The 23,840-nt window shown below is 38.3% G+C and overlaps 1 protein-coding gene across 2 annotated transcripts in view; it reads left to right on the top strand.

Moving 5' to 3' along the window:
- The window catches only part of JMJD1C (jumonji domain containing 1C), a 281,539-nt gene that overhangs the window by 70,300 nt on the left and 187,399 nt on the right, over nucleotides 1–23,840 (top strand). For both annotated transcript variants that reach the window (XM_068981931.1, XM_068981932.1), the window contains exon 2: nucleotides 21,444–21,608. In XM_068981931.1, the coding sequence (XP_068838032.1) occupies nucleotides 21,444–21,608 (165 nt within the window). The remainder of the gene's footprint in view (nucleotides 1–21,443; nucleotides 21,609–23,840) is intronic.

Here is a 23,840-nt window from a genome sequence, read left to right on the forward strand (position 1 = left end):
GTCTGACTCTTTGCGACCCCATGGACCACAGCATACCAGGCCTTCCTGTCCATCACCAACTACCAGAGTCCACCCAAACCCATGTCCATTGAGTCAGTGATGCCATCTAAACCATCTCATCCTCTGCTGTCCCCTTCTCCTCCGGCCTTCAATCTTTCCCAGCATCAGGGTCTTTTCAAATGAATCAGCTAATCCGCATCAGGTAGCCAGACTATTGGAATTTCAGCTTCAACATCAGTCCTTCCAGTGAACACCCAGGACTGATCTCCTTTAGGATGGACTGGTTGGAATTCCTTGCCGTCCAAGGGACTCTCAAGAGTCTTCTCCAACACCACAGTTTAAAATCATCAATTCTTCAGGGCTCAGCTTTCTTTTAGTCCAGCTCTCACATCCATACATGACCACTGGAAAAACCATAGTCTTGACTGGACAGACCTTTGTTGACAGAGTAATGTCTCTGCTTTTTAATATGCTGTCTGTGTTGGTCATAACTTTGCTTCCAAGGAGTAAGCATCTTTTAATTTCATGGCTGCAGTTGCCATCTGCAGTGATTTTGGAGCCCCCCAAAATAAAGTCTGTCACTGTTTCCATCTATTTGCCATGAAGTAATGGGACCAGATGCCATGATCTTAGTTTTCTGAATGTTGAGTTTTAAGCCAAATTTTTCACTCTCCTCTTTCACTTTCATCAAGAGGCTCTTTATTTCTTCGCTTCTGTCATTAGTGTGGTATCATCTACGTATCTGAGGTTATTGATGTTTCTCCCGGCAATCTTGATTCCAGCTTGTGCTTCTTCCAGTCCAGTGTTTCTGATGATGTACTCTGCATAGAGGTTAAATAAGCAGGGTGACAATATGCAGCCTTGACTTCTTTCCCGATTTGGAACCAGTCTGTTCCATGTTCAGTTCTAACTATTTCTTCCTGACCTGAATACAGGTTTCTCAAGAGTCAGGTCATGTGGTCTGGTATTCCCCCCTCTTGAAGAATTTTCCACAGTTTGTTGTGATCCACACAGTCAAATGCTTTGGTATAGTCAATGAATCAAGGCAAATTGGAAGTGGTCAAACAGGAGATGGCAAGAGTGAACATCGACATTTTAGGAATCAGTGAACTAAAATGGACTGGAATGGATGAATTTAACTCAGATGACCATTATATTTACCACTTGGGCAAGAATCCCTTAGAAGAAATAGAATAGCCATCATAGTCAAAAGAGTCCAAAATGCAGTACTTGGATGAATCTCAAAAATGACAGAATGATTTCTGCTCGTTTCCAAGGCAAACCATTCAATATCACAGTAACTCAATCCTGTGCCCTGACCAGTAATGCTGAAGAAGCTGAAGTAGAACGGTTCTATGAAGACCTACAAGACCTTCTAGAATTAACACCCAAAAAAGATGTCCTTTTCATTATAGGGCCAGTATACATATTATGAAATAACAATGAGATATAGAAACATTTATAAAGTGTTGTTATTTGTCTACCCTGTATTCATAGTTTATGTGCATTTCTGCTTTTAGTTTTTTAACATAGGAATTAACCATAAACTGTCCAATCATAGGGAACAAGGACAGAAGGAATATCTGTAGGGTTCTGTGAACATGTTTGTTTTTTAGATATGACTTTGCAACTATGTAAATGTTTTACATTATTTTAAAACAAGTTTGAATCATTAAGGATAGATCCTAAAAATGAAAGCAAAATGAAACAGATTTTTTCATTACGTAGTGTTGGTATTATCCCTAGATTGTTATATATGTATCCTGCAGCCAAGCAAATGAATTTATATTGATGTCTTTGTATAACAGAATCTTCAATATGGGAGAAACGAGTTAGGAACAAGAGTCATGCCATTTACAAAACCATGTAGACTTTTATATAGGAGTATCAATATAAAGATATCCTAACTCTGACTAGTATACTTGACTAGTTCAGGAGTAATGAGAACTCCTAGAACCCAGAATTTTGTCTCTGAATGCCATTTCCTGCTGAAGTTTTAGGGTTCCTTGGGTATATGATTGATTTCAGGTCTGAGATAGGAGTTGGACAAATTAATGCCCTGGTGTAGAAGCAAGGAAGCTATCCAAGACTACTATGGTCAGAAACTAATTGAAGAGGCTGTCACTGCCCAAGGATGAGAAATTTGAAAGCAATAGAAGTAATAGCTGCAGTGATTGGAAGCATTACTACATTTATTTAAATCCAAGAGTTTTAAATGATGATTCCTCCCCTGAAACACTCTCATTTAACATTATGCGGGATTATGCTACTGACTCACTGCAGTCTGTTTTCCACGACCTTCCCTGTCTGAGCATTCTATGTCCTTGGATTCATCCAACGAATAATTGAAAATACTTGGGGTGGGGAATGAGGAGAATTTTAGAAAGCTCCAAAAGTGGATCTTGAATTGCCTATCACTGATAACTTTACATAGCACTTACATTGTATTTGCAACTATTTTCATAGCATTTATAATGTGTTAGATTTTATACATAATTTAGAGATGATTTAAAGATAATGGGAGGTGCATAGCTTGTATGCAAGTACTGTGCCATTTCATATTTTTTAATTATTTTGCTGCTCCAGGTCTTAACTTGCGGCACCTGGGATCTTTTAGTTGTGACATGAGAACTCTTCCCTAGTGGCTAAGCGATGAAGAATCCACCTGCTGTGCAGGAGACTGGGATTTGATCCTTGGGTCAGGAAGATTCCCTGGAGAAGGAATTGCCAATCCATTCCAGTAGTCTTGCCTGGGAAATCCCATAGATGGAGGAGCCTGGCAGGCTACAGTCCATGGGTTCACAAAGAGTTGGACACGACTTAGCGACTAAATGACAGAAACACCAGCGCGAACCCTTGGTTGCAGCTTGTGGGATCTAGTACTCTGACCAGAGGACACAAGTTCTATCTCTGGTCCTAGAATATCCTACGTGCCACAGGGCAGCTAAGCCTGTGTCACAGTTACTAAAGCCCTAGTGCCCTAGAGTCTGCGCTCTGCAGCAAGAAGCCACCACAAGGAGAAGTTCAAGCACTGCAACTAGAGCAGCCTCCTCTTAACTAGAGAAAGCCCGTGTGCAGCAATAAAGAGCCGGCGCAGCCAACAATAAATCATCAATTAAGAGAGGAAAACAATTTTTTTTAATAGGATTTGATAGGAAGAAAAATTCATTCCATGAGTTTGTTGAAAATTGCAGACATTGAAATCCAGTTTTGTAAATTTTTCAGCTGAAAAAATGGAAATGCAGTAAGTATACCACTTGTTGGGTTCCTCTTTTTGGCTGAACATAGGGAAATACTTACGTATATCTCAAGGCATACCGAATAGTCTGTGCTCCGGTGCCCCCTTGTGCCTATGATAAAAAGCTATCACTTGTTTTCCAAAAAATTTGGGGTAACCCTTTCTAAGAGCTCCTGGAAATAAAACATTTGCAAGTTTATAAATATGTTTGCCTATCTTAAACTTACTGGGACCTGAAATTTATGTCCTTCTTAATTTTAGGGCATGCTCTTGTCTTTCTGTGCAAGTTGTTACATTACCAGTTTTATGGCATTTTTATTACCAGTTACATGTGTTTAATTTCAGTTTGTTAGTGTTTCCATAGCTCTTTCATTTCCCTCTCCCTCCCCACCCCCATTTCCACATTTGCCTTTTCAAAGCAAAAAAATGGGAATGGTGGAGGTAGGTATGTCAGAGGACTTACATTCTTTCTCTTTCTCAAGGAAGAAGCATCCTGGGGTCAACTTGTACCATGATAATGTATAATTGCAGACATTTCTGGCCCATTAGGATATTTGATTGCCATCTCATTCTTCTGTTCTTTACCCCAAAAGGCATTTGAAGCTTTGTACTATAATACCAGTCAGAATATTTCCATAACATCATTCCTTTGGGAGAAGGACTCAAATGGTAAGGAATCTGCTTGCAATGCAGGAGACCCAGGTTTGGTTCCTGGGTTGGGATTTTCCCCTGAAGAAGGAAATGGCAACCCACTTCAGTATTCTTGGCTGGAGAACTCCATGGACAGAGGGGCCTGGTGGGCTGCAGTGCATGAGATCCAAAAGAATGGGACACAACTGAGGGACTAACACTTTACTTTCACTTTGGGAGAAGAGAGTGACATAGTCGTCCACCTTGCTCTTTCCTTCTTTACCTTTTTAGCTAAATTTTCTTCCTTTTTTTTTTTTTTTAAGGTTTACGTTTTTTGGTGAAACAGTTGTTTGAATTAGGACAAGGTGTAGTAGGGTAACTGTTGAACAGTGTAATTACCTTCCCACAGAATTTCCTCTTGTTACCACTCCTTTGTAGTTAAATCTTCAAATCTTCCACCTTCTTTAACCTTGGACAACTAATAATCAATTCTCAGTCCTTGTTTTGTGTCATCCACCGCTGCCCCGATGTTCTGTGAATAGAACCATACAATATGTAGCCTTTTGAGTCAGGTTTCTTTCAGTTACCCTGAGCCATTTGAGATTTATCCATATTTTTGCAGGTTTGGTTTTTCATTCCCTATTTGTGTTGTCTATTAAAAATAACACTGCCCTAAACATTTCTATACAGGTTTCTGTGGAAGTACAAGTTTCATTCCACAAGACTGAAATTCTAGTTCTGCTGTTAGGTATGTAATGGTATCTCATTGCATTTTTTATTTGGTTTCTCCAGTGATTGATGATTTTGAGTATCTTTTCATTTAGCTTATTTGTCATTTGTATATTGTCTTTTGTGAAGTATCGGTTCAAGTCTTTGCCACAAAGACTTTTTTTTTTTTTTTTTCCAGAAAGTTTTAGGTTTATATTTGTAGCCTGTTTTGGCTTAAGTTTTATATGTACTGTGGGATATGGATTGAAGGGTTTTTGAGGAGGGGTTGGTTTTATTTTGTTTGCATGTGAGTGATCAGTTACCCCAGCATAATTTGTTAAAAAGACTATTTCCCTTGATTGTGTTTGTACATTTATTCAAAAATCAGTTGTCAGTTCTGTATGGATCTGTTTCTGGACTCTTTTCTTTTTTTTTAAATATAAATTTATTTATTTTAATTGGAGGCTAATTACTTTACAATATTGTATTGGTTTTGCCATATATCAACATGAATTCTCCACGGGTGTACATGTGTTCCCCATCCTGAATCCCCCTCCTACCTCCGTCCCCATACCATCCCTCTTTCTTACATTGACTTGTGTATATGTCTTTTGGCAATACCACAGTGTCTTGTTTACTATAGCTTTATAGCAAGTCTTTAAACCAAGCAGTGTGAGTCATCCAGCTTTTTTCTTTTTAGAAATTGTTTCATCTGATCTACATCTTTTGCCTCTCATATAAACATAAGAGTCTGCAAAAATCCTGATTTAAAAATGCCCAGATAATCACGATGGTGTGATCACTCACCTAGAGCCAGACATCTTGCAATGTGAAGTCAAATGGGCCTTAAGAAGCATCACTACGAAGAGAGCTAGTGGAGGTGATGGGATTCCAGTTGAGCTATTTCAAATCCTAAAAGATGATGCTGTGAAACTGCTTCACTCAATATGCCAGCAGATGTGGAAAACTCAACAGTGGTCACAGGACTGGAAAAGGTCAGTTTTCATTTCAATCCCAAAGAAAGGCAATGCCAAAGAATGCTCAAACTGTAGCACAATTTCACTCATCTCACACGCTAGTAAAGTAATGCTCAAAATTCTCCAAGCCAGGCTTCAGCAATATGTGAACCATGAATGTCCAGATGTTCAAGCTGGATTAGAGGAACCAAAGATCCAATTGCCAACATATGTTGGATTATCAAAAAAACCAATAGAGTTCCAGTAAAATGTTTACTTCTGCTTTATTGACTACAGCAAACTGAAAAATTCTTAAGGAGAGGGGAATACCAGACCACTTGACCTGCCTCCTGAGAAACCTGAATGCAGGTCAGGAAGCAACAGTTAGAACTGGACATGGAACAACAGACTGATTTCAAATTGGGAAAAGAGTACGTCAAGGCTGTATATTGTCACCCTGCTTATTTAACTTATATGCAGAGTACATCATGAGAAAGGCTGGACTGGATGAAGCACAAGCTGGAATCAAGATTGCCGGGAGAAGTATCAGTAACCTCAGATATGCAGATGATACCACACTTACGGCAGAAAATGAAGAGGAACTAAAAAGCCTCTTGATGAAAGTGAAAGAGGAGAGTGAAAAAGTTGGCTTAAAGCTCAACATTCAGAAAATGAAGATCATGGCATCTGGTCCCATCACTTCATGGCAAATAGATGGGCAAACAGTGGAAACAGTAACAGATTTATTTTGGGGGCTCCGAAATCACTGCAGATGGTGACTGCAGCCGTGAAATTAAAAGATGCTTACTCCTTGGAAGAAAAGTTATGACCAACCTAGATAGCATATTACAAAGCAGAGACATTATTTTGCCAACAAAGGTCTGTCTAGTCAAGGCTATGGTTTGTCCAATAGTTACGTATGGATGTGAGAGTGACTGTTAAAGAAAGCTGAGCGCCGAAGAATTGATGGTTTTCAACTGTGGTGTTGGAGAAGACTCTTGAGAGTCCCTTGAACTGCGAGGAGATCTAACCAGTCCATCCTAAAGGAAATCAATCCTGAATATTCATTGGAAGGACTGATGCTTAAGCTGAAACTACAATACTTCGGCTATCTGATACGAAGAACTGACTCATTTGAAAAGACCGTGATGCTGGGAAAGATTGAAGGCGGGAGGAGAAGGGGACGATAGAGGATCAGGTGGTTGAATGGTAACACTGACTGGATGGACATGAGTTTGAGTAAGCCCCAGGAGTTGGTGATGGACAAGGAAGCCTGGCATGCTGCAGTCCATAGGGTCGCAAAGAGTTGGACATGACTGAGCAACTGAACTGAACTGAACTGGGAGCCGTAGCTCTTTGGGTTACTGTGAAGATTGAATTAATATATAATATACATCAGTGAATAATATTGTGAATAGGGATTCCCTAGTGGCTCAGACAGTAAAGAATCTGCTCATAACGCAGGAGACCTGGGTCTGATCCGTGGGTCAAGATGATCCCCAGGTCAAGATGATCCCGTGGAGAAGGAAATGGCAGTCCACTCCAGTACTCTTGTCTGGAGAATCCATGGACAGAGAAGCGTAATGGGCTACATTCATGGGGTCACAAAGAGTTGGACACGACTCAGCAACTAACACTTTTCTGTCAGGGATATAGGTATTTTTAGTCAGAATGTGCATACAGTCTCAAAGGTGAAGATTGCTTGTTTTGTGAGAAGAGGGATTCCTCATGTATATTTTTCTCATAAATTTTATAATTCATACTTTCATCTGCCAGATGGAACTATCCTTTATAACTGAATTAAGGTAAAGTCTTAATGGTAATTGTGTTTTTTAGATGTGACTCAGTAAATTCAAATTTAAACATATTGATAGCCACAATATCCTTGAGGGAAAAAGAAAAGTATAATTATAAATTTATTGCAAAAAATTAATTGTGGGGCGTTCCAAAAGTACAACAGATTGGCTTTACATGTTTATGTGTGTGTGTGCACGCACATGTGCACACTCAGTTGCTCAGTCATGTCTGACTCTCCGCAGAAGACCCACTAGTAGATTTTCTAGCCCTGTTAGGTAGATGTCCTAATAGATGTTCTAGATCCCTGGAAATAAGCAAAGGTGTAGTCCAGATTTTGATCTTTGCTTGGTAGGTTATCTTTAGTTTTACAGAAGATACTGCAGATAGCTCTATTCTTGAAAACACATTTGGCGGCCCAGGAAATTTAAATGGTTTCAGAATCAATTTAATATCAAAGGAACTGAGGCCTAAGGAAGTCCAAATGATCTCCATAACCTAAGTGTCAAGAATCTGTGATGATAATTGTATTGGTATACGGCATCTATAGGTGAGACAACCTAATAATGATTTTGCTGTGACCCTTTGTAATGACACCTGCCCTGCTTTAATACAGGTATCAGCCAATGATAGGAATGAAACATAACTAGGTCATTCTCCTATGCTAGAGTAATTCTTTTATCTAAAATGTTTTACAAGGATAGCAGGCCCTAGCTTTCAGTTAAAAAGACTTGGAATCTTACAGTTTTCTTTCTGCAGTAGAAAAAATATATATCTACCTCAAAATGAGTGCACAATTTTAGTATGAGTATACTTATTCTGATAGTGAATATTCTGGTATCATTATTTAAAAATTGTTAGTTTTAATTATAATTTTTGATGACTTAGCTGCTTACGGGCCATTGATGTCTCAAAAGCTAGGTGGCTGAAATTTCTTTCCCCAGTGCTCTTCAGAGCACTGAATACTGTGTTAGTTGACTGGAAGTATAGAACTATGAAAGAAGGACTAAATAACGTTTTGTAATACACTAGTAGTGAATTTTAACAGTGATTAAAAGCAGTTTTTCATTCTGGTGGTCTTTCTTTTTTTTATTATTGAATATATATATATATATATTGGTATGAATGCACCACAACTTATTTATCTCTTCGCCTATTGTAAGACACTTTGGTTGATTACTTCGAAATTTTGGCAATTATGAATAAAGCTGGTATACCAATGTTATAGAATTTAAGTGTTAAATGCATTAGCCATTTCCATGAGAGTTTTCTAAAATGTATTTTTGCATGATCTTAGACTATTCTGAATATAAATTTAGACATTTCCTGTGTCACTCATTAAATAGATATTACAAACTAGTAGAGGGGACAAGAATTAAATATACACATTTGATTTGTGTCACATGGTACACAAAGTATACAGTGAATGATAAAGATTTTTAAAGTGCTTTGCATGTATTTTTCAATTAAATGTCTATTTAATATTGAATTGTAATACAGTAATACTGTTTTTTGACCGATTAATGAGTCCACGTGTGTTTTCTAAAGTCTTTATGAAACTTTTTATGGTTTTTAGAATGCTGTGAAAGCATGTCTTCAAGGACTCTTCTTGTTTTGCTTTTATAATCTGCTTTGGACTTGGAAACTAGATAATATAGTTTATTATTATCTGTATACTAGTGTCAGTAAGCTTTGACCTACGATGGGAAAGTTTACCTTTGGGTAAAGTGCATTTACTTTTAGGGAATGTATGAGCCTTTTAGCTCATTTTTTAGTTCTTTTGTATTTCAGATGGATAGCAATACTACTGCCCTACAGGAAAATAATATATTTAGGACACTGTACATTTTCGCTCAAATATATTTGTTTCTGCCTTTCAAGACACACTTTTTTCTATTACTTAGTTTTCTTCATTGATCAAATATGTGGCATGTTTCTTTATCATAATTAGTTAAATATTTTATTAACAAATGTGAACAGTTCGATTGACAAACAGAAGCGTATTTTAATTTTACAGACTGTTACTAGGGCCCCAGGGCTGATTTCTTTATAAATAGTGTAAAAAAGGACATTCATCACTACCTTACATTGTTACAACAAGTCTATATTTCTATAGTAACTTTCTTAAAAATCTGTTTCAGAAAATGGAGGAAACTAATGATACCAGAAAAGTGAAAGCAGAGGTGGCTCTCAGTACTGTGAAGAGAAGGAATAGAAGGACTTGGGTTTTTTAATTCAGAGTGTCAAAGAGATGTGTTTTACCTCTGGCCAACTCTTTGAGAAGCTACTTACCTGGAAAGACAAATCTTTAAGAAAGAACATTAGTGATGATTTTGAGTCACCTCAGCAATTTGATGGACTAATTGCCTATTACATTGTCTTCTGGGGCCCAGTTAATGAAAGTCCACATGCTTATAGACAGGAACATAGTATAGTCTCTGTTACACACTAGGAGGAAAGACCCAGTTTTTTATTATATTACAAGAAGAAGGAACAAACCATCTTTCAGGTGGAACAGAAAGCTCTGAAAGGAGTCACTGGATTTGGAGTTGGTAGCAATAATCAGTTCAGTTCAGTCGCTCAGTTGTGTCTGACTGTTTGTGACCCCATGGATCACAGCACGCCAGGCCTCTCTGTCCAACCCCTGAAGTTTACCCAAACTCATGTCCATTGAGTCAGTGATGCCATCCAACCATCTCATCCTCTGTTGTCCCCTTCTCCTCCTGCCTTCACTCTTTCCCAGTATCAGTTCAATTCAGTTCAGTCGCTCAGTTGTGTCCAACTCTTTGTGACCCCATGAATCGCAGCATGCCAGGCCTCCCTGTCCATCACTAACTCCAGTATCAGGGTCTCTTCAAATGAGTCAGCTCTTGGCATCAGATGGCCAAAGTATTGGAGTTTCAGCTTCAACATCAGTCCTTCCAGTGAACACTCAGAACTGATCTCCTTTAGGATGGACTGGTTGGATCTCCTTGCAGTCCAAGGGATTCTCAAGAGTCTTCTCCAACACCAGAGTTCAAAAGCATCAATTCTTCGACACTCAGTAGTGACAGGAAAAATTTGAGAATAGCTTGCCAGTTAGGTCATAGATAGTAGAAAACTGCCAGCATAAATTTTCAAAAGATAAATCTCTAGGAGTTTTGTGGAGCTCTAGGATTGAGTTTAAGAGCCTAATAATCAAATACCAAGGGAAAAAAAAATCAAAAGCTGTCATACTTAGAAATGATTGATATTTATGTTAACTCAAGATTTCCAACTTACTTTAAAAGGTACTCCTAGAATTGGAGTGGTATGGGAGCTTCTGCATATATTTGCCTTCTTTTCTGTAAAACATTATATTTAATATAATTTCTAATCATATCTCAAAAGACAAAAACCAGAATTTGAGTCTTTTTCTAAACAAATTATGTTGTGAATTTATTAATACACCTTAGTGTAGTACTCAGGACTTTTGCATTTAACTTGGATTTTTCTTCATTATATTTTTGGTTGCTATCCTTCTCCTTTAAACTCTTGGGTTACATACTCATGGATTCAGTTTTGTAAACTACTCCCAGAAATTCCTTTTCTCTTAACACCTCTAAGAGCTGTCTACATTAATTCATTACTGTGCTTTAAAAGCAATCTCAGAATTTGTGTTCCTGGAAAGCTTCCCCCACCTTGTTTAGTAAAGCTTCTCGCTCTTTACTCATCTTTTGTATTGTCTAGAAATTACTGTGGTCTCTAGAATGCCTCCATATGCTAAAAAAGAACTGCTCTGATAGTTTTCCTTCTTTTTAGCCATTCAGTACTTTAAAAGAGAGCTCTAAGCTTAGCCATTTTCAGTTGTGTATCATTTGAGTAATTGTCCAAAAGCTGTAAGTTGCTTACGTTCTGTTTCCTTTTTTGTAAAACCTTACCCATTGCATGGTAAGCACTCAGATTTTAGCTGGTGCTGTCTTTCCTAATGTTATGGATTCAGTGTTTCTGTCCTCCCCAAACTCATATGTCCTAACTCTCAGTGTGAAGGTATTTGGAGATGATGGTCTTTGGGAGATAATTGGGGCTAGGTGAAGTCATGAGGCTGGGACCCTCATGATTGGATTAGTTGCCTCCTAACAAGAGGCTGTCTGTGCTCCCACAAAGAAGAGGTCATGTGAGCACACACTGAGAAAGCAGCCTGTCTGCAGTCAAGGGGAGGGTCCTTCTCTTAAGTAAACCTTGCTGTTTTCAGTCTTCTAGCCTCTGGAACTGTAAGAAAATTAAGTTTCTCTTCTTTTTTGGTATTTTGTTAAGGCAGCACATGCAGATTAAGACAATCATCATCATCAATGATACTGTATTAAATACTATACCTAATCTTTCCAACCCGCCCCCCTTCCCTGATAGTTCAGTTGGTAAAGAATCTGTCTGCAATGCGGGAGACCCCGGTTTGATTCCTGAGTTGGAAAGATCCTCTGGAGAAGGGATAGGCTACCCACTCCAGTATTCTTGGCCTTCCTTGGTGGCTCAGCTGGTAAAGAATCCACCCACAATGCAGGAGACCTGGGTTTGATCCCTGAGTTGGGAAGATCCCCTGGAGAAGGGAAAGGCTACCCACTCCAGTACTCTTGCCTGGAGAATTCCAAGTCCTTGGGATCTCAAAGAGTCGGACATGACAGGGTGACTCACTTCACTTCACTTCACTTCAGTCTTTACAAAAGATAGTAGTAGTTATGTCTCCTGCATTGGCAGGCAGGTTCTTTACCACTAGCCACCTGAGAAGCCAAGTAGTATACATACTGAATTTTATAATAAGGAACTTAGATGACATGATAGGAATGTAGTTCTTTTTTATTGAATGTAGAGAAGAGTAATTGAAACTTAAGCATCTTTGAATACTTTGCAATTCTTGATGCATTTTGTTCACCAAGTAGTAAGATTATTTAGGTAACTTAATTCATAGAAGAATGAGCAATATAAATATTGAAAGCAAGCTTAGTCTCACTTTATTAAATAGTATAGATACTGAAAGCAAGCTTGGTCTCTTATTTTACTGTTTGCTATCTTTTTTGACCCTTTTTCTTATTTTGCTCCGTAGGGCTCCAACTTGTAGACTTAATGTGGAAAGTCTTAAGGCCATTTGAAGTGTTTGGTTCTTCTGCTTTTTATGCCACAAAGGAGTCAGCTACGTGGACAGCTCTCTCTAGTCAGTGATTTTACCACGTGCTGTGTGGATCAGCTTGTAGGGACTATGCTTGTGCTGCTATATGACTTAAACCTCTTATAAGACATTTTACTGTTTTCATTAACTCCATTAACTAACTGCTTGACATTAGGCAACTAATTTCTCTGGATCTGTTCCCACTTTTGAAAAAGTTGCTCACAATAGTGCCTACTTACAGGGTATATATCATGATCAAATGGCTTAATATCTGCACGTGCTGCTGCTGTTGTTTAGTTGGTGAGTCTTGTCTGACTCTTCGGGACCCCATGGACTGTAGCCTGCCAGGCCCCTCTTTCCATGGGATTTCCTAGGCAGAAATACTAGAGTGGGTTGCCATTTCCTTCTCCAGGGCATCCTTCTGACCCAGGGATTGAACCCCTGTCTCCTGCTTGTGGATTCTTTACCACTGAGCCACCTGTGGAGCCCCCTAATATATGCACATAGTAGGCCCTGTTCAAGTGCTACCTGTTTTTGTTGTTGTTACTGATATTGCTATTATTTCATTACCAATAATACTTGTTAACTGTGATAGAGATTTGAATACCCCTTTGGAGATGAATGATTATCTGTGATCCCCAGACTATTGCAGAATTTTCAGAACCTAGATTCATATATCACAAAGCATATTTAATTTTACTTGTTATGATTGTCATTCTAGTAAGATACTATTTTGGTGTGAATTTGTATTCTACTCCTCTATGGAAGTGTCCTTACGATTTTGATTTTAGTTGACCTTAGCAAATTTAATGTAACTACACAGAATATATGCTATCTAGGTTGGTCATAACTTTTCTTGCAAGGAGTAAGCGTCTTTTAATTTCATGGCTGCAGTCACCATCTGCAGTGATTTTGGAGCCCAAAAAATAAAGTCTGACACTGTTTCCACTGTTTCCCCATCTATTTGAGTGAAGTGATGGGACCAGATGCCATGATGTTCGTTTTCTGAATGTTGAGCTTTAAGCCAACTTTTTCACTCTCCTCTTTCACTTTCATCAAGAGGCTTTTTAGCTCCTCTTCACTTTCTGCCATAAGGGTGGTGTCATCTGCATATCTGAGGTGATTGATATTTCTCCCGGCAGTCTTGATTCCAGCTTGTGTTTCTTCCAGTCCAGCATTTCTCATGATGTACTCTGCATATAAGTTAAATAAGCAGAGTGACAGTATACAGCCTTGACGTACTCCTTTTCCTATTTGGAACCAGTCTGTTGTTGCATGTCCAGTTCTAACTGTTGCTTCCTGACCTGCATACAGATTTCTCAAGAGGCAGGTCAGGTGGCCTGGTATTCCCATCTCTTTCAGAATTTTCCACAGTTTATTGTGATCCACACAAAGGCTAGATAGCATATTCAAAAGCAGAGACAATACTTTGCCAACAAAGGTCCGTCTAGTCAAGGCTATGGTTTTTCCTGTTGTCATGTATGGATATGAGAGTTGGACTGTGAAGAAAGCTGAGCACCAAAGAATTGATGCTTTTGAACTGTGGTGTTGGAGAAGACTCTTGAGAGTCCCTTGGACTGCAAGGAGATCCAACCAGTCCATTCTAAAGAAGATCAGCCCTGGGTGTTCTTTGGAAGGAATGATGCTGAAGCTGAAACTCCAATACTTTGGCCCCCTCATGCGAAGAGTTGACTCATTGGAAAAGACTCTGATGCTGGGAGGGATTGGGGGCAGGAGGAGAAGGGGACAACAGAGGATGAGATGGCTGGATGGCATCACGGACTCAATGGACGTGAGTTTGAGTGAACTCCGGGAGATGGTGATAGATAGGGAGGCCTGGCGTGCTGCGATTCATGGGGTCTCAAAGAGTTGGACACGTCTGAGCAATTGAACTGAACTGACGACTGAGCAACTGAACTGAACTGAAGCTGAATACATGTCTTGAAATGAAGTGAGCAGAATCCACTTGCTACTTTAAAACAATCAAGCCATGTAGTAGAAAAGAGACATTCTGTATATAAATAGTAACTGTGTTTGAAGAGTTCAAAGGTTAGGTTAATTTTAATGGGCAAAATAGCAGAAACTGAATTGTATGACTGCTATTTATGTTTTTGTTTTCTTGCCAATGATTGCTTTAACAGTTTGACAGCTTTCCTTTTAGGGATTTCCTATTAAACATATGTAAAACTGAGAATCTTTGCATATTGATATCTGTTGTAGAAAGCACAGATTAAAAGAAAAACATTACACTTTTTTAGCTATCCAGTGAGCACTTCTTAGAATTCACTGTTTTAGTATCTTGAGCTAATAAAATATTTGTTGTTCATTTGTTAGCACATCCAACTGGCGTCAGTGATTGGGGCATAGACTTGGATTACTATGATGATAAACGGTTTGCCTCATAAATGAACTGAGATCTTTCTGTCTTTTTTGAGGTTGCATCCAAGTACTGCATTTCAGGCTTTTTTGTTGATTATGAGGACTACTCCATTTCTTCTAAAGAGATTCTTGCCAATAGTCGTAGATAGAATTGTCTTCTGAGTTAAATTCGCCCGTCCCATCCATATTGGTTCACTGATTCCTAAGGTGTCCGTGTTTACTCTTGCCATCTTCTGCTTGACCACATCCAGTTTACCTTGATTCATGGACCTAATGTTTCAGGTTCCTATGGAGTACTGTTCTTTATGACACTGAACTTTACTTTCACCACCAGACACGTACACAACCTAGTGTTATTTTCCCTTTGGCCCAGCCGGTTCATTCTTTCTGGAGCTGTTAGTAATTGGCCCCCACTCTTCCCCAGGTAGCATATTGGACATCTTCCAACCTGGTTCAGGTACGGGGGTCTCCTCTCCTAGTGTCACACCTTTTTGCCCTTTTATACTCTTTACGGGGTTCTTGTGGGAAGAATACTGGAGTGGATTCCCGTTTCCAACTCCAGTGGATCACGTTTTGTCAGAACTCTTCACTATGACCATTCCATCTTGGGTGACCTTGCATGACATGGTTCATAGCTTCATTGAGTTACACCAGCCCCTTATCGTACATGAGGGGCAGTAAAGTATTTTCCACATATTTACTCTCACATAGTGATTGTTTTTGATAGTTATTTGTTTAGCCTTTTTCTCTCATCATACTTACTACATGGTAAATTGTTGCGGTGTACGCACGGCTGTTAACTCTTGGTGTATATCTCTAATTTCTGAAGTTCCAGTGTATATCTTGATTGGCTCTAATATGAAATCTGGTATTTACTGTGTGAGATCTTCACCCTTTCCTTCTATCTACAGAATTGTGAAACCAGTGACTCACCAGTAATAGATCAACTGTATTCATGTTGCCTTTAGTACCTTTTTTTTTTAGTGTTGTAGTGTTTCTTCCCCAAAATTTGTCATTTATTTGTGTTTATAATATGCTTTGCACAGTGGTGGATATTCAGAAAATTTAACAAGGACTGTACTTTGCCAGGCACTAGAGATGCAAAAAAAGATGAAGGTATACTAATCCTTGCCCTCAGAGATCTTGTATTTTAACTAGTAAGACAGGGAACTAAGTAGATAGAAGGATCTAATAGGGATGAATGAGGAGGGAGTTAATACAAAGTAGTGTGATAATTAAAAGAATTTACTAAGCACAGCACAATGCGTTAATTAAATAAAAGTATTTACAGTGTTTTAGATAGGTTTATAGATTGAAAGAAATTATGCCTCTCTAAGCCTCTTCCCATTTACATACCCATACTTTGTAAGGCTAATAAGTTTGTTACTGATCAAGTTAGCAAGGTACAAAATCTTACCTGTGTTGGTATAGGTAATCTAACATTGGCATCGTGTATCCCTTGCTATGTATACCAAGAAAGCAAAACCCTGACTGCCCTTTATCTGGACCATTTCTCAGGGTTGTCTTTGCAGTGAGTGGCAAGGAGGGATGAGACAGACTTTCCCCAAAAAAGAGCATGCTTGCTTCCACTTAAAGTACAAAGTGGAAGTCTATTCCATGGTCATTGTTCTTCTTTCTGTGTATACAGGTGTTCATCCTGGGCCCTTCACTTCCTTCCCATGGGAGTTGGGAGGCCTGAGGAACCAACGTAAGTAGCATGCTGATACTCTATTTTAAGTAATAAGTAGCTTTTGCTCTAAGTAATGAAGTCTTAGGAGTCTTGTGTCCTTTGCCAGAATCCATGAAACAGTAGTAAGCTAGCTTGTTAGCATGTGTGCGTGGGCACACACACACACACACACACACACAAAACTGTCTACCTGTTTACCTACCTATCTGTCTACAGTAAACTCTCAAATCCTTCACTGTTGTTGATACTCTGGAAGTAAATTGGCTTTCCAGCAAAGAAGGAGGAGGTCTGATTTCAGTTTCCTTTTGTCCCCAGGTGCTAGCAGATTCCTAAAAAGCACCATAACACTGTCTATGCAAGATAAGTATGAGTTTACAAAGTTCACTTCTAGATGAAATTTTTAATTTTACATCAAGGACTTTTCATTGGGAAGAATTTACATTGAGTATATGTCCTTTCACATTAAAAATACACCATCAATCTTTAGGTTCTTGACTGAAATATTTTGTTCAGTTGCTCAGTCGTGTCCGATTCTTTACAACCCCATGAATTGCAGCACGCCAGGCCTCTCTGTCCATCACCAACTCCCAGAGTTCACTCAGACTCATGTCTGTCAAGTCGGTGATGGCATCCAGCCATCTAATTCTCTGTTGTCCCCTTCTCCTCCCACCCCCAATCTCTCCCAGCATCAGGGTCTTTCCAATGAGTCAACTCTTCGCAACAGGTGGCCAAAGTATTGAGTTTCAGCTTAAGCATCAGTCCTTCCAATGAACACCCAGGACTGATCTCCTTTAGGATGGACAGGTTGGACCTCCTTGCATCCAAGGAACTCTCAAGCATCTTCTCCAACACCACAGTTCAAAAGCATCAATTCTTCAGCACTCAGCTTTCTTCACAGTCCAACTCTCACATCCATATATGACCACTGGAAAAACCATAGCCTTGACTAGATAGAACTTTGTTGGCAAAGTAATATCTCTGCTTTTGAATATGCTATCTAGGTTGGTCATAACTTTCCTTCCAAAGAGTAAGCATCTTTTAATTTCATTGGTGCAATCACCATCTGCAATAATTTTGGAGTCTGACACTGTTTCCACTGTTTCCCCATCTATTTCCCATGAAGTGATGGGGCCAGATGCCTTGATCTTCGTTTTCTGAATGTTGAGCTTTAAGACAACTTTTCCACTCTTCTCTCACTTTAATCAAGACGCTTTTAAATTCCTCTTCACTTTCTGCCAGAGGGTGGTGTCATCTGCATATCTGAGGTTACTGATATTTCTCCCAGCCATCTTGATTCCAGCTTGTGCTTCTTCCAGCCCAGGGTTTCTCATGATGTACTCTGCGTATAAGTTAAATACGCAGGGTGACAATATACAGCCTTGATATACTCCTTTTCCTATTTGGAACCAGTCTGTTGTTCCATGTCCAGTTCTAACTGTTGCTTCCTTACCTGGATATAGGTTTCTCAAGAGGCAGGTAAGGTGGTCTGGTATTCCCATCTCTTTCAGAATTTTGCAGTTTGTCATGATCCACACAGTCAAAGGCTTTGGCATAGTCAATAAAGCAAAAGTAGATGTTTTTCTGGAGCTCTCTTGCATTTTCCATGATCCAGCGGATGTTGGCAATTTGATCTCTGGTTCCTCTGCCTTTTCTAACTCCAGCTCGAACATCTGGGAGTTCATGGTTCACGTATTGCTGAAGCCTGGCTTGGAGAATTTTGAGCATTACTTTACTAGTGTGTGAGATGAGTGCAATTGTGCGGTAGTTTGAGCATTCTTTGGCATTGCCTTTCTTTGGGACTGGAATGAAAACTGACCTTTTCCAGTCCCTGCTGACTTTTCCAAATTTGCTGGCATGTTGAGTGCAGCGCTTTCACAGCATCATCTTTCTGGATTTGAAGTAGCTCAACTGGAATTCCATCACCTCCACTAGCTTTGTTCGTAGTGATGGTTCCTAAGGCCCACTTGACTTCACATTCCAGGATGTCTGGCTCTAGGTGAGTGGTCATACCATCGTGATTATCTTGGTTGTGAAGATCTTTTTTGTGCAGTTCTTCTATGTATTCTTGCCACGTCTTCTTAATATCTTCTGCTTCTGTTAGGTCCATATCATTTCTGTCCTTTATCGAGCCCATCTTTGCATGAAATGTTCCCTTGGTATCCTTTATTTTCTTGAAGAGATCTCTAGTCTTTCCCATTCTGTTCTTTTCCTCTACTTCTTTGCACTGATCGCTGAGGAAGGCTTTCTTATCTCTTCTTGCCATTCTCTTGAAATCTGCGTTCAGATGCTTATATCTTTCCTTTCCTCCTTTGCCTTTTGCTTCTCTTCTTTTCACAGCTATTTGTAAGGCTTCCCCAGACAGCCATTTTTCTTTTTTTGCATTTCTTTTCCATGGGGATGGTCTTGATCCCTGTCTCCTGTACAGTGTCACAAACCTCATTCCATAGTTCATCAGGCACTCTATCTATCAGATTTAGGCCCTTAAATCTATTTCTCACTTCCACTGTATAATCATAAGCGATTTGATTTAGGTCATACCTGAATGGTCTAGTGGTTTTCCCTACTTTCTTCAATTTCAGTCTGAATTTGGCAATAAGGAGTTCATGATCTGAGCCACAGTCAGCTCCCAGTCTTGTTTTTGTTGACTGTATAGAGCTTCTCCATCTTTGGCTGTAAAGAATACAATCAATCTGATTTTGGTGTTGACCATCTGGTGATGTCCATGTGTAGAGTCTTCTCTTGTGTTGTTGGAAGAGGGTGTTGGCTATGAATAGTGCATTCTCTTTGCAAAACTCTATTAGTCTTTACCGTGCTTCATTCCATATTCCAAGGCCAAATTTGCCTGTTACTCCAGGTGTTTCTTGACTTCCTACTTTTGCATTCCAGTCCCCTATAATGAAAAGGACGTTTTTTTTCATTAGAACCGTTCCACTTCAGCTTCTTCAGCATTACTGGTTGGGGCATAGGCTTGGATTACTGTGATATTGAATGGCTTGACTTGGAAATGAACAGAGATAATTCTGTCGTTTTTGAGATTGCATCCAAGTACCGCATTTCGGACTCTTTTGTTGACCATGATGGCTACTCCATTTCTTCTGAGGGATTCCTGCCTGCAGTAGTAGATATAATGGTTATCTGAGTTAAATTCCAGTCCATTTTAGTTTGCCCACTCCTAGAATGTTGACGTTTACTCTTGCCATCTCATGTTTGACCACTTCCAATTTGCCTTGATTCATGGACCTGACATTCCACATCCTTATGCAATATTGCTGTTTACAGCATTGGACCTTGCTTCTGTCACCAGTCACATCCACAACTAGGTATACCATATTTTTATCCATGTGTGTATGTATTGTTTATAAGGGGAAAGTAAAAAGAGTGCTAAGGTTTTCCTGAACCTTTTCTCAACTTCAGTTTCCTGGTGTTTCCCAAAACCCTTTTATGCAGAATTGAGTAACTGAGAATCTTGAAAGATTTAAAGTAGTGGAGAAAGTAATATCATTTGAAATATTCACATAACATCAGATGGCCTCAGCATAACCTCTAAGGATACATTTTTAGAAGACAGCAGAGCTTCTTCTATGATTTTGTGTGGGTAACCATGAACAGAGATTATATCCTTAAACAGTGTATTTCTCTCTTTCCCAATTCTTATACATAAACGTAGCTAACTAGCTTAGTAATGGGCAGGGGCAGAGGTATCTCAAGTGAAACATACGTTTTACCAGTTTACCTCCATGTTTAACTTCCATGATTCCGAGAGTATGAGGTTTGTAATAGTTGGTAAGCACTTTGTATGTATGCAGCACTGATGTGGACCCTGAAACAGTTCTACCCTGAGTGAGTTTGTACCCATTATTGGATTATATACTGATAGAACTGTATGAAAAATAACTACTTGTAGATGGTCACAGTTAAGCTTGAATAGAGGTAGGGGTTATAAACATCTTCCAAGAAGTTGAACGAAGCCAGAAGAACAAACAGAATTTAAGTGGAAACAAACACTTCAGGTGTAAGGGAGCAAAAGATGGCTAGAAGAAAAACATAAGAATAAGACTGCCCCCAGCATAACTAATACTCTTGTAGGGAAGACAGCTCTATGTAACAGATGTATGAATGAAAAAGAATGAGGGTGGGAAAAGAAGAGTTGAATGATTGCATGACTTAGAATAAAATAGCTTCAGTTTCCCAAATATAACATTCTTGTCTTGTTCCTGTTTTGGTGGAAAAGCTTTCCAGTCTTTCAGCATTGAGTATGATCCAGCTGTGGGGTTTTTATTTTCATTATTATTTTCATTAAGTTGAGATAGTTTCCCTCTAGTCCTGTTTGAGTATTTGTGTAGTGACAGAGTGATCAATTTGTCAAGTGCTTTTTCTTTGTCAGTTGAAATGATCATGTCGTTCTCTTCATTCTGTTTATCTGGTATGTTATATTAGTTGATTTTTCATATGTTGACCATCCTTATACTGCCTTCTGTCTTTGTACTGAAAAGTTTCGTTGGAAAAAAGCCAAACTCATTTGTTTACGTTCTGTCTATGGCTATTTTGATACTAGAAAGTCAGAGATATGTAGTTAAGACAGACGTCATATGGTTTGCAAAGCCTAAAATAATTACTGTTTGGTCCTTAGAAAGCATTTCCTGAGTTCTGCCTCTAGAATCATCAGTATCAGCATAGTTCATTAGTAGATACTTGCCCATCTGTACTGAAGAATATTATGTAAATTGCTTTTCTTAGCAAACTTAGTGTTTATCTTCTTGTATACAATAAGTGTTATAATTTGTTTAAAGAGATAAATAATGATTTTTAAGAGAAGTGTTAATTTGAATAATGAATTTGTTAATGGCTTTTGTAATTTAAATTCATGGCTTAAATTTTAAAATATTACACTCTCCATTGCTTATGAGTTTTGTTTTCTTTTCCTAGGTGTATGTGGAATTTGATGATCTTGAGTGGGATAAACGAGAGTGGGTTAAAGTTTATGAAGATTTTTCAACCTTCTTGGTGGAATACCACTTAATCTGGGCCAGAAGGATCAACCCTAGCCAGACTCAGGGATCAAAGAGCAAACAGATTCAGTGGCCTGCCTTGGTAAGATCTGTATACCTTATGTCATTAATAATTTTCAGTTGTTTATTTTAAAAGAATTAAGAGCTAAATATAAGTTTAGAGTTTTCTTAGTGATTATAGATTAATATTTCTGAGTAATGGCTTCTCCCCACCAATGCAAGAAGCATGGAGGAACCTCGAGTGAGGAGAAACCTCGATCCTTAGGTTGAGAAGATGCCCTGGAGAAGGAAATGCCAACCCACTCCAATATTCTTGCCTGGAAAATCCCATGGATAGAAGAGCCTGGCAGGCTGCAGTCCATGGCATCACAAAAAGTTGGACACAACTTAGCCACTAGACAAAAGCAACAAAGCTCTGAAGTAGCTGGCAGATATTTCAAAATACTACTTCCATTTTCTCAAACAATTTTATGTCTTTTTGTTAGTACTCTTTCAGCTTATTTCGTCCACAAATAGTTCATTCTGTTCTTTAGGAGAAACATGAATTGATGACTGCTGAGGGATAGTTGACTGATTTGTATGCGATGTGAAAGAATTTTGCTGAATGACACTTTGTGGGATACTTTTTATAAATCATTAAGTAGCATATCGTTTTCTTAGTTTGTTAAATTTTGTCAAAATTGAGTGAATCATTGTGGATAATATCTGATATTTATGGAAGAATTACATTTGACCCTTGAACAACATGGATTTAAACTGTGTGAGTCAACTTGTATGTGGATTTTTTTCTAATAAATATGTATTCCTATGCTATACTATTTGCAGTTGGTTGACTCTACAAATGGGGGACCACAGACATGGAGAATGAATTGAAAAGTTATATACACATACTTTAAACTGGTTTGTGGCTTGAGTTGTAACCCCCATGTTGTTTAAGGGTCAATTGTGGATTTTAAGGTAGTAAGAAAAAAATTACTTCATATCAGGAGATATTCCATTTAAGAAAACAATAGATGGCAGTGAATTCTCATCATTAATTCTGTGGGGGAAAAGTCTCTTTAACCATTCTTATCCCTGTTTTCTGGCAGAGTATTCAGCATTTAATAATTATTCAGTTTGAATGAAATAATTATATTAATATCAAAGAAATATGTTAACGGCATTGAAACATTACTTTAGGTGTTTGGTATATATATATATTATCAAGGTAGGTACTTTTAGAAATTTTTCAACATAAATTAACTACATAGAAGGATAGTTTAATTTGCTGGTAATTGAAGTACTTTAAATTTTCTGTTTTAGTTAACCCTTTAAAAGTGTAGGAGGTAAGTGGATAAAAAGCAAAGATTGGGAGGGAAGGAGAGAGAGAATAAAATGAATTAAAGGCATTTTAAAAAGAGAATATAATATGGAAAGATGAAAGGTAATATTTATGAGCTATAGTTTTGATAGGATAGTTCGAATATTCTAGGAAAATAAAGAAGATAATATTATTCAAGACAGATTTTTATTTTTTTATTTTTATTTTTTTTAAATTAATTTTTTTAATTTAATTTTAAAATCTTTAATTCTTACATGTGTTCCCAAACATGAAACCCCCTCCCACCTCCCTCCCCATAACATCTCTGTGGGTCATCCCCATGCACCAGCCCCAAGCATGCTGTATCCTGCGTCAGACATAGACTGGCGATTCAATTCTTACATGATAGTATACATGATAGAATGCCATTCTCTCAAATCATCCCACCCTCTCCCTCTCTCTCTGAGTCCAAAAGTCCGTTATACACTGCTGTGACAAGACAGATTTTTAAAAAGTATTTGTTGAATGAGTGTTTTATTGTTTAGTCGCTAAGTTGTGACTGACTCTTTGCAACCCCATGGACTGCAGTGCACCAAGCTTCCCTGTCCTTCACTATACTTAGAGTTTGATCAGACTCATGTCTATTGAGTTGATGATACCTTCCAACTGTCTCATACTCTGTGTTTTGGATTGTTAATATGAAGTTTTTTAAACCATCACTAGTATGCTTTCTAATATTATAAACAACTCAAAAATTGGATGAAATCTGTAATTACCACATATATGTGAATTTTGAATGAAAAGTTTCAAAAGCAGTAATACTAATAATACCAAAAAGTATCCCCTGGGAACATAGTTAAAGAATAGACAGAACTTTAGAAAAATCTTTGCCTTTTCTTAGAGACAGGTAAAATTAAGGTGAATTCCTAATGTATATTTATAAATTACTCATTTGGGAGAAAGTTTCTAATTATTATTATTATTTAATAATAATTTTATCATATTCTACAAATT

This window comes from Capricornis sumatraensis, chromosome 10 (genome assembly GCF_032405125.1).
Source record: "Capricornis sumatraensis isolate serow.1 chromosome 10, serow.2, whole genome shotgun sequence".
In the NCBI taxonomy this organism is placed as follows: Eukaryota; Metazoa; Chordata; class Mammalia; order Artiodactyla; family Bovidae; genus Capricornis; species Capricornis sumatraensis.